We start from the raw sequence: 14,569 nt of genomic DNA, 5'->3' as shown, positions 1-14,569 counted from the left end.
CGTTGCTCTCTTCTTCTACCCTTTTTGTTTTATGTAATTACAGAAGTATCCACTAAAGTTTGGAAAATTGAAGTTTCCGCTCTAGTTTAGAAAATTGCAGTTGCTTCTGATGCGGTTAAATTAATAAGATATATATTTTATATATGTAAATTAATAATATATTTGGTCCTTGTAATTTTTATATTTTTTAGTGAAGCCCCTCTAGTGCTTTCTATTTATTTGATTCCTCTATTCAAGCAAATTTTTTAATGTGGTTCTTCGGTCTAATTTTCTCCAATTTACAATTGAGTCTTGACAATATAGGAGAGTAACAGTAAATTGAATGGAAATTAGATAGTGGGAGTGGCTAAATAAATAAATATATGGACCGTATTAGGAGAAAAAAAAGAATTAACAGGACCAAATACATAATTAGTCCGATTTGGATGATAAACCTTACTTTTTGTTATAAATCATACTTTAGTCCTCTTAGATTCCAAAATGTTCTATTCAAGCTCTTTTAAATTAAAATTATTCAATATTACCTTATATTTTTTCCAAAAGTTTCAAATTGACCTTGTGCTGTTAAACAACAAACACGGCTAAGGAACAATAATTTTCACTTTTTTCTCATGTTTTCCCTTTTATATTAGATTCAAGCACTCAATTAAAATAGTTTATGATTGAATACCACAAAAAATAGTACTGTTTCTTTTCACTCTCAAAATAATAATATTATGGAGCTTTAATCATTGTATATTTTATTTTTTCCTCTTTAAATCCCTGAGAAAATTGTGTATTGAGCTAGAAAATGCAAATCGTCAACTCCCTAAGATATTATGTAGAATTTCAACCTCGTGCAAGAATATTTTTTCATTAGTTCATAAAATAAATTCACAATCTTGAGAAAATAGCTTTCTGGTACGTGAATCCCCATAGCTAGAATGATGTTGATTCATATACAAAAAAAGAGTGGGTAAAAAAAGCAGACTGTGTTTGTTTTTTACTTTAAAAAAGTATTTGTGAAGAAGAAGAATTCATTAATTTTTTTTCCTAATTTTGTATTTTAATATATTAATAATTAAAAATAAATTTTAAAATAAAAAATATTTTAAAAACACCAATCATCAACTTGTAAACCTTTTGCAGTCACTTTATTTGTCACATCAGCAACTTTAATAAAACCAGGAGGAAAAAAAAAAAGTTGATTCTGTACCACGGAGCTCTGACAAGGCTGAGATGGAGACTATTTAGATGTGGGACCAGCCAAATTACAGCTCTTATATTGCCACGTCAGAATAATATGACCGTTGATTTATGCCACGAGGGAGGCCGAGTGTGGGGCTTCTTGCCTGCAGTGCAGTGTAATAATGGCTATGGCATAGGATTCGCGTATTCCCTCTTCTTTGGATGATTTACTGTAGATTCTCTGGAAGCTGAAAATATTGACTTAAATAATTAAAAAAAAACAAGGGAGAATTAATTGAAATTATTTAAAAAATACACTGACAATTTACTGATACCATGCAAGAGTTCTGGTCAGAGTTATTGAATTCAAGCTCAGGGACGTGGATTTCACCTCCGAACCCACCTGAATAGAATATAGATACGAAATATTTAGATCCGATTGGGTTCTTGAAAAATTTACAGGTAGAAAATCGAGTTTTGGATTGGTTATTGATACTGCTTTATCCAGAACACTGGCTCAGTCTAACTTTAAATAAATAAATAATTTGAAATTAAAAAAAACTATATATAAATCAAGTTAATTATAACTAGATAATTTAAAATTATAACATTTAAATTTCAAGTTAGAGTGGAGGTTCATCTTTAGATTTGGATTACAAATAGCTTATAAATACTCAAATCCATCTGATCGAGTTCAAGTATAAAGAACTTTATATTGGATTATACTGACTTGCTTTAATTCAGATATATATTAATAATGCAACACCTGATCCAAATGTATCCATGACCATCCATATTTAAGCTAGTCAAGTTTGTTTTTTTTTTTTTTTTCAGATAAAAGAGCATGGTGTAGGGATGGAGAAGAGATTGATGGGGTGGAGGTTGTATATTCCAGGCAAGTTTCAAATAAATGTCTTTGAAGGTGATCATCTCTTTTAAACTCCAGGCAAGTTTTGTAGACTCAGCCCTTGTTTGTAGCCCAGCTCAAGCAACTCGGTGGAGTACAGAGCTACAGGTGCAGATTTGAGTAAAGAGATTGAAGGGTTCAAGAGAAAGTAACACCTAATCTTGGAGGGACACTGGTTGAAAAGAAGTGGGTCTCGGCATAATCAGTGTAACTTGTAAATAACCATGATTCCACCTTCTTTTTACTCCTCTACAGCACCTTGAGCTCTGTGGAACGTTGTAAAAACTTGCATCATTTAGAGGTCCACAATCCACATCACACGACCGTGAAGGCCATTCAAACCACTCTCGATGAGAAAAATAGTGTACAGTTTTATTGCTCCCGCTCCTCGTAAGAATAATAATGGGGGGAATAAACATAATAAAAGATAAATTGAGTGATTTCTGCTTTTGTCGTTATATGTTCTTGTCTGAGTTTACCTCTCGAAGATAAAGTTTTAACTTTCAAGGATCATGAGTAGAATATTTGATGCCAGTTCATGCGGATGTACGGGTTGCGATCTGTTATAGCTTTATGCGTTGCATGCTTTAAAAAATGTTCCTGGATTGATTTGGAACAGGCAAGATCGTGGAGAGTGCTGAGCATCGGAAGTTGTCTGTTTACATGTGATATTTCTTTTCTCCCATGATACAAAAGCTCTAGCTATTGATATTTATTTAATAAAAATTATATAAATAGCAGGGACAAAATTATTTTTTCTTGATTGATTGAAAAGATTGCACCTTGCTATATGGGACACATATAATACAAAAGCCTAAATTTAAAAGAAAAAAAAAATCCTCTTGAAACTCAACCTCAATTATGCTCAGACAAGTTTAACAACTAACATTCTGGAACTTAGCTATATTTTTTACTCTACTTTTTTTATACTTATTAGTTATATAAAAGTACTTATAATATCTTTATTAATATTAGTGTTTCGTGAAAAATAATGTGTAGATTTAAAGAATCCATCGTATTTTCATAAATATATATATATATATCAAGAATAATTCTTCTTGTTAAATGTTAATACATATATTACAGATATTTTTAATTAACATTAATACTTGTGTTATGAATATATTTTTTTTAATATTATCATAATAATATTAAGCTTTAGTCTATTTTCTCCATAAAAAAAACTCATGAACCATAAATTCTTTAAATAAAAGATTAAGAATTTTCATTCTTTACTTTATATCTATTTTCAGGGTATTTTTTGTGATATTATTATATTTTCTCTTAAAAAAATCTTTGACTTAATTATCATAAAATCCTTAAATTCATAAAAAAAAATAAAAATTGTAGGTATTAGGTACCCGTTTCTAGCCATATATGTAATGTTACATGTGTGTGTGTGATTTGAATTTGTTCCAAATCAACAAGTCTCTCCATCAAAACATATCCGTCGTGTGCTAGTCTTGTAGAAGTTGTTTTCTTTTTTTACCATATTGATCTTATTTTAACATAATTTCCCCTCTTCTAGAAAGAGATCGAGTTTTCCCTCTTACATGGTAGAAACTATCTAGGGTTTTCTACTAGAGGGAGAAAACAAATACAAGTTGACTGACAGACTCAGTGAAAAATAAATAAAACCTAAAAGGCACTGCTCGGTCTTGCACAGACATCAAAATGTGCTGAAATGTTGCTTTCATTAGATATTCATGTCGTGCCTGATTTCACAGACATGGAGAAGCACACCACGACACCGAAATGCAGCCATATTATAATCCATTCCAATACTTTCATCTGGGTAAATAAATGATACATGACTAGTCCTTCCATGGGACCATCAAGAATACTTTTTTTTATTTATTTATATTATATATAAATATATCAATCAGTTTTTTACATATCTTGATTAATTTTCACAAATTTTAAAATTAATAATTATTATATTAATAATTACAGAATTTGAACTTCAGAAAAAAAAACTAGCTTTTAATTTCAAGTTGCTACCACTGAGACACCTCGCATGCAAATTGTTGGGCTTGTGATGTTCTTCGTTATCAAGACAGATTTAGAGCATTTCCTCTTGATATTCCCAGCTGATCAAATCTATTAAATTTCCTCAAGTCCATTTCTTTATTATGCTATATATCAACCCGAGAGAGCGGCCAGCTAGAAAGGTACGCGAGGACCGACAAATTTGCAGTTGCCATAACCAGATTTCTCGTCGAGGGCGAGCAAATCCATACGTGTTTTATTCTCGTATATACTGTATTCATTGCTGTGACTTGTGTTTACGTGCAATCACGGACATCAATGTTTAGGAGACAGTGAAGGCAACTTACAATCTTGTTGACCATCCACGACCCTGTCTACCTTCTTGTCTCCTTGTTACAGCCTTTGTTTCCACTACTGCTGATTTGATCACCCCCTTTTTCTCGTTTCCTCCAAGAGCTTTGCATTACATGGCCAAGGGTAATCGTCCTAACATTTCACTTTTAATTTATGCAAGATTCATCCATAAACCAGGACCTGTCTTCGCAAGTGAGTGTATTTTTCACGTAATATGGTTGAATTGTGTCCTGTAAGAACATGGAAACGTTGAATCGAGAGTAGGGTTTTGCTTTTATAAGCTTTTCTCTAGACAAACGAGGCTTTTGATACCCTCCCTTCTCTCCTTTCCTAGCTTTCTTTGTCAAAAGAAACCAGCAAAAGTATCGACTGTAGCGGTAAATTAATGTTAAGAATCAAAGCATTCCTTCTTAGACCCATTGGTATCTCCATTTTTCTTTAAAAAAATGGAAGGCCTTCAGCTGATACGTTTTATGATGATTTTTTTTTTTTTGTAATTTGTGTCATATTTCATCCAGTAAAATTAAATTCATTCCTGATTGTCGTCCAGGCCTTCATCAACATATTGCATTCAGGAAAAAATAATATTTTTTCTCAATTTTTTAAAGGATTTAAACGGGAGATGCGGATGACAAGACAAATAGAAAATTTCCACTTCACGAGGGTTTTTGTAGAGTTCGGCGATTCAATTTATCATGTAAATGCTGCATGTTACGATTGAAGTTATGGGTCACCTCTCTCTGTTTTATTTTATTTGTTTATATAACTGATGAAATGAAATAATTTTTACCACAATTACGGGTGACTTCAGGACAGGACAACAGTTTAATTCTGTTTCAAAGCATGGGCGCTTATGGGCTGTGATTGTGATACATGATAATATAGTAATAATTATTTTTTAAAGTATTTTTTATTTTATATTAAAATAATATTTTTTAGTTTTTTAAATTATTTTTAATATTATATATTAAAATATAAAAAAATATTAATTTCAAGTAAAAAAATAAAATAAAAATTAAATTTTTTAAAAACAAACAATCTTCCAACAGATCATGGAACCATGTAAGAAGAGGAACAATTGTCAAGCCCCCTTGTATGATGAATACGTATGGCTTGGCTTGTGTTCTTATAAATATGGTGACTTTTTTTAATGTTCGTGGTCCTCTAGGGTATGGGGTTGCTAATTATGCGGGCCCATTAAATGGATTTTGATGCTTACTCGTATTTACTCTCAAGAGATAAATATGAAAAGAAAAGAGAAATTGTGAGAGAAAATAAAATACAAATATATTTTTCATTTTAAATAAAAACATGCTCATCATTTTTTAATAAATCTCGAATTTGATTTTTTATTTTAACATCTATCTCTCTTTTTTCTTTTCAAAAATAAGTTTATAGAGGAATTGCATGCACTATAAAATTCTCTTTCAGGTCCTTCATTTATCATCTTAGATCATATTTGTTTTTGTGTTTTAAAAATATTTTAATTTAATTTTTATTTTTTTATTTTAAATTAATTATTTTTGATGTTTTCATATTATTTTAATATGCTGGTATTAAAAATATTTTTTTAAAATAAAAAATTTATTTTAATATATTTTATTTTAAAAAATAATAACAACCAGCTTATTATAACATTATAGGCATTTAGATTGTGAGCTGGGCCGCATTTTTTTCCCAATAAATCTCCGAACTAAGCCCATTCGAAAACTGTCGACAGAAGCTGGACCATGAGCATGCGTGCTGGCTACAGACCAAAGACAACAACTTTCTCCCATTGGCCCAATGGACTAGAAATTGCGCAGCCCAGATAAGATTCTGAGTGTGGTAACGGTTGCTTTTCAAATAGCTTTTCGTGCCGAAAAACATGTTAATAATATTTTTTTTCATTTTTTAAAAATCATTTTTGATATCAGCACATCAAAACGATCCAAAAAATACAAACCGCATTCAATTTTAGTAAAAAAAAAAAAACAATTTGAATTTTTTTGAAAAGCCCCGCAATGCCAAACAGGCACAAACATGAAAACACATTTGAGATGATCATAACAACAGATTTGCGCAATGCACACTAAGCCTGATCTTAATCTCACTGGAAAGAGAGGGTGCAGTGCGAGAAATATGATGAAAATATATCTTAATCGTGTTATATTATTCTCGGAGTCCCACGAATAAGAATTCTAGAGATAATTACAGAGATTCGAAGGATAACTATATTATCAATACATTACTCGTAGAATAAGAATTCTTTGGATATAGAATTTAAAATTAAATCAAACACTTCATTCTTTTGGTCTTTGACCTAAAATCCGTGGGCAGGAAGGAAATAACGGTAAGATGGCCATGAAAAAACAAGAAGCTTCCCCGCCAAAAGTACCCCACTGCTTCACCCAAAATTAATCCGGAACCTAAAAGGATCCTTACTGCACGGACTTAAATAAGAGGGTTGGGAACCCGAAAGGCAAAGGAAAGAAGCATAAAAATCCTGACGAAAGAGATGTTTACAGAAGGAATAAGAAGAAGCGAATTGTCAGCAGCCACAACAACAAAACGATCAAAAACTTTGAATAATGTCTCTGTGAGTATGGATGATCTGACGGATGATCTGCTGCTTGAAATTCTACTTCGACTTCCATCCGCAAAATCTGCCATTCGTTGCATGTTGGTCTGCAAACGGTGGTGTTCTTTAATCCCTACTCGTTCTTTTATTACCCGATTTAAAACCCACCATACCAATGAAAAGAAGAAGAAAATTTGTGATTATGATGCTGCATACCAATGCCCCCTCAGTGTCTTCATTACTACAGAAATTGAAGATCCAGAAGATGGTATTGTTTTGATTACTCCCAATGATGAGCTGGAAGAGAATCTATACACATTAGAATTTCTTCCGAAGAAAGAAAAGTACGTTTCTGTTAAGGCATCATGCGATGACTTACTATTCTGCCTGGCAAGTGACGAGAATTACACTGTCACGAATCAGTATATCTGCAATCCCTTTACAGAGAAATGGCTTCTTCTCCCTCCACCTCCCAAAAGAAGCAGCTATACGCCACGTGGTCTGTCGGCTTTTTCTGGGCTGGTTTGTGAGCCAAATTCTCCGGTACGGGATGTTCAAGGACAAGAATATGAACCGCGGTTTAGGGTACTGGAGTTTACTCCAATATCAGAGCTTGATGCTTGTATGGATGTATATTGTTCTGAAACTGGAAAATGGAATGAAGTTATTCTCTCCGGTCGGCAGTACGACTCTTTCCTCAATGTTGTTTCACATGATGGAAAGTTGCATTGGTACAACGGCAGTGATGTTGTCACTTATGATCCCTTTGATGGTGGTCAAACTATTTTCATTGATGGATCTGAAATTGTACTCTCACGGTCTGACCCTTGGATCAATCGTAGTGAATGTCTTGGGGTATGCCGAGGGTTTTTGCGGTGCATGCGGTTGGAATATGCAGTTGTTGGCGGTGATGATGATAATTTGAGTGTTTGGGAGCTCAAGGACTATGAGAGTAGAAGAATGATCTTGACACTCAAAATCTCCTTTGATAACATGATCTTCAAGGACCCTGACCTTCGCCATGTTAGCATGTCATCTATGAGTATGTTCGCTCCAGAGGCAACAGCTTTCCACCCAAACAATAAGGACGTGGTGTGCTTATTCGTGTTTCCCCACTTCATCTTGTGCAACATACAAAGCGGAGAGTTCGAAATCATCAATCCGTCTCTATACGGAAAAGAGCAATACGCCTACAAAGTCTTGCCAATTGCGCTCCCTTGGTGGCCAACACCAGTTTCAACGATTCCATAAAATGCATATCTGTAGTGATGCAGTAACTTTAGTTTTATCTCCTCTCTTTTCTCTTAAGCAGCATCCAACAGGTGTATTAATTAATTTGATCCATTTCTGATTTATGAATTGAGGTTTCGACTATGATTTATGCTATGTTATACTCTTCTTTTAGTACCAGGTTTCAAGACTGACAAAATATTTGCTTTCTTTCAATATTCGAATGTGTTCTAAATCTTCTCATTTAGTAGATTCTACTGCATTCTTTCAGTTTCATGCTTATGAGATTGTAAACTTCTCTGTTGGTTCCTTGTCTGATTATGTTCGCGAATCATCATTTTTTAAGGCAAGAATCTGAAGCCAACACCATAAATTGATGTGCTGTTGAGACTTCCTAGCTGTTAGCATATATTTTCAGCTACCTTATTCCCCTTTCTAGATTTTACAGGCCTTACAATCTATTGTATAATATCTCAAGCACTTGTATTTTCAGAGTCCGTTGGCTGGATATGGTCACCTTCTCAATACTTTCCTGGAACCTTACGTCTGCTGATTTTCATGACGACAGGTTTTTGGAGTCTAGTTAGACCTTGTGCCGTATTCATAGTTGAACTTAATTCCCATTCTTTCAGCAACCATTCACTGCGAGAATTCAGACATTCCAACTCTTACCACTGTTACAATGATGCGCTCCTAGAATCATGAACAAGAGGAGTAAAATCTATTATATTTTGCTAGGGGTGAAATTCTAGATATAAACATCGTCCTAGATATATACCCCTCGGGTAATAAGAAAATCTCAGGCACTGTTTAATAACATGGTAGACAAAAGAATTTTCTTACGTTGTATAAAAATATGTGATCGTCTGACAGAGTTTATCCACTAATGAAGACAGGGTGTGGTTTTGCTAGACAATTTGGCAGTAGCCAATATCAGCGTGCTGATTCAGGTACAACGGCTCCTAGATGATAATGATGGTTTGAAGCTTAGTGCGAGTGAAAGGAAGCAAAATCTTCCAAGCTCTCCAACCTCATTGGCAATGATTCTGATGGAGTGAATACTATCTTATTGATCTGCTGCTAAACAATTCAAGTCTCAGGGGCAATATAACAATTCAAACAACGCGAGAAAAGGGAAGAAAACGCCTCAATTCAGTGTTGTGACTTGAACAATCCCAACATCTGCTGTAAAATCAAAAGCATAACCGCCTTCTCTTTCAATAACTTCGGGGTGATACAATCACTTGATCATAAGAATTTTTGTTTCGCCCAAACGGCCAAAATCATTTGCCAAATTGATATAGAACAGGCATTGGATATAGAAAATTCACGTGAACTATACAAAATGTATGCCTAATAAAAGAGCTACGTGCATACAGAGGAAGAGATTTACAAGATTTCTCACAATAATTAAAAAGCCAGACAGACGTCGTTGATCATCCATCACCACCTGTTCTGTAAGAAATGCTGACGGAGAGCGGTGCAGCACTGAGAAAAGGGACCCCTAGCCTTCAGGAGCGGGAATTTAAAGCAACTATCTGCCTGAAAGTGTCCAGGCCAACGTTAGTCACAAGGGAAATAAAGGTGGCCGAAAGAGCAAAAGTGCCGTTACTATAGAGGCGGCGCCAGCAAGAAATTGCAGTTGAACCACACCTGGAGATGAAGCACCATGGCTTCGTTGGTACATCGTAGTCTTGTTCACAAGTGGGAGCTCCACCCCATCTTTTCGCAACGCCAGCAATTTCTGGCTGAAATTTAAAAAGGAAATACTTGAAGTTTCCTGATACAGGGCTGCCCTTTCAGCGTAAAATAATCAAATGAAAGTGGTTTAGCCATTAATTGGAAGCCACAGCTTTCACATTTACATCTACAAGGTGGATCGTTGCTTCTAATGATCCATTCCAACTCTAGGTTGACCAAGATGGTAACTTTTCTACAGAGAATGATTGATAAAACTGTTCATGTTTGCTGTCAATGTGGCAAACAACAAACATAATCCTCCAGTTCAACCCTGAACAGCAACACAACTAGGACGATCTTTAGAGTACAGGTAGGCTAACATGTTTGTTTCAACAAGTACTTTCAACTCAGAAGTCAATTGTTCGAATGCAACTAGACTAATTCCCATGTACCTTCGATGGAGACGATTCTACCACAGCATTTTCTTTCCAAAATGATTGCTCAATTATGCTGTCAATCACTCGCTCAAACTTTAGCAGATTTACCACGACCCGTTGACTAATTCTAGCACATTATGACCAGTCCAAATTCACATGCCATCATTTTTATTTTTTTTTGTTAGTTAACTGGGTTAAATCATTATTGGTTGCTAATAAATTGTGTCGTTTCAAACATTAATTCGGCCCATCATTCGTCACTATCACTCCTCAATTATAAACTCCCTGGCTACTAATCATATCCACAAACACAAATCCGAAATTTCTTGAACTTGACAGATTGTCAACCCACTGCCATTACTAAAATTACTCAACTATCCTCAAATAAACATAAGATCATCAAACAATATAAAATCATTGACGAAGTTAAATTAGTAAATTTACCTGGTATAAGGCAATGGACAAAATATGATATCGTAGTCTGTAGCGGCACAGGTGTACGTGCTGGTCTTGTCATCATACGCGTAGCTATAGGAGCGTGGGCAAGCATGTTTAAAAAACAAGGAATACACGGATGGTCCACATGTCTCGGGCGTAGCATACCCCTCACTGCAACAAAATCTCGGGTCACCAAACGCTTCACAAGCGCTTCTACACGCCACCGCACCCTTGCCGCCTGTCGCGGGGGACAACCTCAATTCCTTCGGACACGCGCCATTCAAGTCAATCAAGCACCCCGTCGCGCCACAACCTCCGCGTGTCACTTTCTTAGGGATAACCAGCATAGGTAAATTATAACCGTCCACTAAGCTGACATCATAAAAATCTAACCCATCAGCACCGTTCAAGGTAAACTCCGCCAACGTGGCAGGTGGTTGGGCCCCACTACCTAAACACTCAACTTTACCAGACCCGCAATCACCTGTGAGACATGAAAATTTGCCAGTCCGATCTTGGGAGCAAAGGGTCCGACCCCAGACCCGACCCGACCAAGATCTTGGAATCTTAACTGTTCTTGATTTACCGCTATTGAGGTAAAACCCTGTAGTAGGGAGTTGTGCTGTCCCTGCGCCAGATAGCAAACCAGGCCATATCGTGTGCCTACACTTGTTGATGAATTTGAAAGTAATCGGTTCTACTCCTGCAAGAAGAACCAAGAAATCAAGAAACTGGATTAGTTTAAAAATTGGAAGATAAAAAAAGAAAATGGGTTCATGAAGTTAACTGGTAAATTACCAGAGAAAGAAGAGAGGGAGATGAGAGTGAAAAGAGTGAGAGAGAGAAAGAGATGATCCATGAAGGATTGGGGAAGATCAAGGAGAACGGGGAAAGGAGAGGTTTTTTGCGTTAGAGAGTGAGTAAAGAACTTAACTTTATTTCTTGTCAAGGGTGTGTGAGCTTGTGACTTTTTTGTTTTGTTTTGTGTGGTCATGGAAGATGACTGTTAACTGTTTAATATTTGGTAAGGTTGTAAATTTTATTTTGTTTTGTTTGAAATGTTAGAAACATTACATATCAATTTAAAAAATAGAATAATTTTTATTTTATTTTAAATCTTGGTTTGTTTTGAATTTTTTAATTAAATTCTACTTAGAATATTCAAGTTTCATTCCACATATTTTGTTTCTATTTTTGAAAAGCTATTGAATTAAATTGAATCTTGTTCAATTTAATTAATTAAACCATTCAATTATAAAAAGTTTTTTTTTCATTACTATTTTCATTAAAAATGATATGAATTTTTTAAAATTAGATTTATCGCTAATATATATATTTATATTTATGTTGTTTTTTTTAATATTCATACTTTGTAGGAATTTGAGCAAAACAATGGATGTTTTAGATTCTATTAGCCTTGATAACATTGACCTAACTTTATATTTAAAATATTTTTGTTAAAACATTTTACTTTCATAATATTTTGATATTTTATTTAAGTTGAATTACTTTAAGTTAATATCTATTTAATCTTGACTATTTAGAAATATTTTAAATTTTAAAATTATATTTGTTTGATATTGTATTTGTATTGCATAATTTATAATTAATTTATCTTTAATTTAAATTATGTTTGTTTTATATATATATATATATATATATATATATATATGAACAAGTACAATTCCGAAATGGCACACCGAAATATTTCGAAACTGAAACATTCCATTATAATTAAAAAAAACAAAACACCTACTGAAATAAAATTAACAACTTTGATATTTGGTTGCTTAGTTTACAATTTTTATGATGTTATTGGGCATGTGGAAACTATTAGCAAGAAGTAGTGGTGGTAAAGGAATCCCTACAACCTGGGCCGGCTAGGTGTTTCAAATGCCGAGACTCAAGGCCCTTGTTTGGTATCTATGTCTTTTAAAAAGTATTTAATAATGTGATGAATTGGATAGTGGTTGGTTTTTAAAGTATTTTTTTTAATAAATTAAAATAATTTTTATTTTATTTTTTAAAAAATTATTTTTGATATCAGAACATAAAAAATTCGTTAAAAATATTCTAAATTATTTAGAACATAATTTCAAAGAGCACTTAAACCTTTTACTTTATATTTAAACCAAAATAGCTAAAAAATCATTGAAGAAAAAACAAAGGTTAGCAAAGAACTTCATGATTCATGCTTTATTTTTCAGAGATACTAATGTTTATTTTCAGAGATTTATGCTTCATTCTTTTAAATATTTGATAATTGTTCAAGGAATTTATTTAGGGTTTTTTTTATTAGATAGAAAATTATTTCTTGAACTTAAGTACAGTGGACTAGACTCATAGCATAAATATACCGAAACTAGCACATTATCGATCATGAGATCATATGTTGGTAATTTGTGTGGAATATTGTCAGATTGATTTTATATTTTAAAAATATTTTTAAAAAAAATTAAAATTTTTATATTTTTAAATAAAAAATATTTTAAAAAATAATTATTACCACACTTTTATTACTCCTATATCAACATAGGATTATCCAAGTATCTAGCATGCCCTAAATGTCACTAAACCTCATAATTCATATAGTGATCTGAGCAGGAATTCAAGCAACGCAAAGAAAACCAACAAGACCATGGTTGCTTGTACAGACAAAAACCCATATTAAATATATCCCATTTTGTATCAAAATCATTCATGTGGGCACGTTTTAGGATATATATATATATATATATATATATTAGATCCTCTGTTCAATCAAAGTTCAGTGATCGGTTTTTACTTCTTGTGATCCTCGTTACACACACAAACGAAAAAAGATAACGTTAATTCTTGTGAGAATTACATGGAAATAGAGACAGTCAAGGCACTGTTAATACCAATAATCTGTCACGGAGTATTGATCGGAGACTGTACCTCCGATCACCGGTAAACAGTGAGCCGGTGTTTTCTGTCATGGTTTCAGTTTTAAGTGGGGAGTTTGAAGGCCAGCTGAATAATGGTTTGAGTGAGGAGGGAATAAAGCTATTTGGGCCAGGCTATAGAGTTGGCGATGGGCGCTTCTCTTAACTACTCGGGCTGTAAGCCATCAAGTTTAGGCCAATTTCTTTTTAGATTACAGCATGTAAATTAATTATTTTTTAAAATATTTTTTATATTAAAATATATTAAAATATTTTTTTATTTTTAAATCAACATATTAAAATAATTCAAAACATAAAAAAAATAAAATTTATTAAAAACACGAGTTGGCTCACACACAGCCAGAAGATAGTAAATTATAGAATTAAATGATAAATGAGTTTGCTTTACATGTCATGTAAGAATTTTTTATATTAAGAAATTTAGGTGAAGTTTGTAATATAAAAAAGTAACTATGAACGCACTAGTTGGAGTAGGATGAATTACCTATCAAAAATTATAATTTTTAAAAAGTTGAAAATAGACGTGTAAAGGATTATTTTAGAGTACTTTGATGATTAAAGGAAAAAGAAAAGTTCCAAATATGAATTTTTGTAAATTGTAACCATGAACGTCATAATGACATTTGAAGATGTAGTTGATTTGTGTTTGAAAACTATATTTTAGAAAGTAGCAACAATAATAATAATGGTCAAATCCAAAATAGTATTATAAGTGTGACTGTATAAAAGTAATAATGACAATTTAATCCTCACTTGATAGATAATAATATGATATAAATGTTATTAAACTTAACCTAAATCTAAATAAATTGGTATATTATTATTGAAATGTTTAGATATTTATATTCTATTTATTATGTTTAGATTTTAGTTATCTATA

The 14,569-nt window shown here is 33.1% G+C and overlaps 2 protein-coding genes across 3 annotated transcripts; one reads left to right on the top strand and one right to left on the bottom strand.

Moving 5' to 3' along the window:
• The first annotated feature begins 7,001 nt into the window (after window positions 1-7,001).
• LOC140955965 (uncharacterized) lies at window positions 7,002-8,228 on the top strand. Its single transcript, XM_073411461.1, has one exon. The coding sequence runs from the start codon at window positions 7,002-7,004 to the stop codon at window positions 8,226-8,228; it is 1,227 nt and encodes a 408-aa protein (XP_073267562.1).
• A 1,162-nt stretch (window positions 8,229-9,390) lies between these two features.
• LOC118058797 (thaumatin-like protein 1b) lies at window positions 9,391-11,744 on the bottom strand. Of its 2 annotated transcripts, XM_035071553.2 has the most exons (4): window positions 11,561-11,744; window positions 10,769-11,465; window positions 9,861-9,955; window positions 9,391-9,749 (listed from the first exon to the last, which is right to left on the bottom strand). In XM_035071553.2, exons 1-4 carry the CDS (start codon window positions 11,619-11,621, stop codon window positions 9,742-9,744), a joined length of 861 nt encoding a protein of 286 aa, XP_034927444.1. In that variant the 5' UTR covers window positions 11,622-11,744; the 3' UTR covers window positions 9,391-9,741. The 2 variants fall into 2 exon arrangements, with proteins under 2 accessions (XP_034927444.1, XP_034927443.1); XM_035071552.2 differs by having other exon boundaries at window positions 9,391-9,955; window positions 11,561-11,743.
• Window positions 11,745-14,569: the final 2,825 nt, after the last annotated feature.

Source organism: Populus alba, chromosome 9, assembly GCF_005239225.2.
Source record: "Populus alba chromosome 9, ASM523922v2, whole genome shotgun sequence".
Classification (NCBI taxonomy): Eukaryota; Viridiplantae; Streptophyta; class Magnoliopsida; order Malpighiales; family Salicaceae; genus Populus; species Populus alba.
The sequence above is the reverse complement of the archived record's forward strand: the minus strand, read 5'-3'. Positions and strand labels throughout refer to the sequence as shown.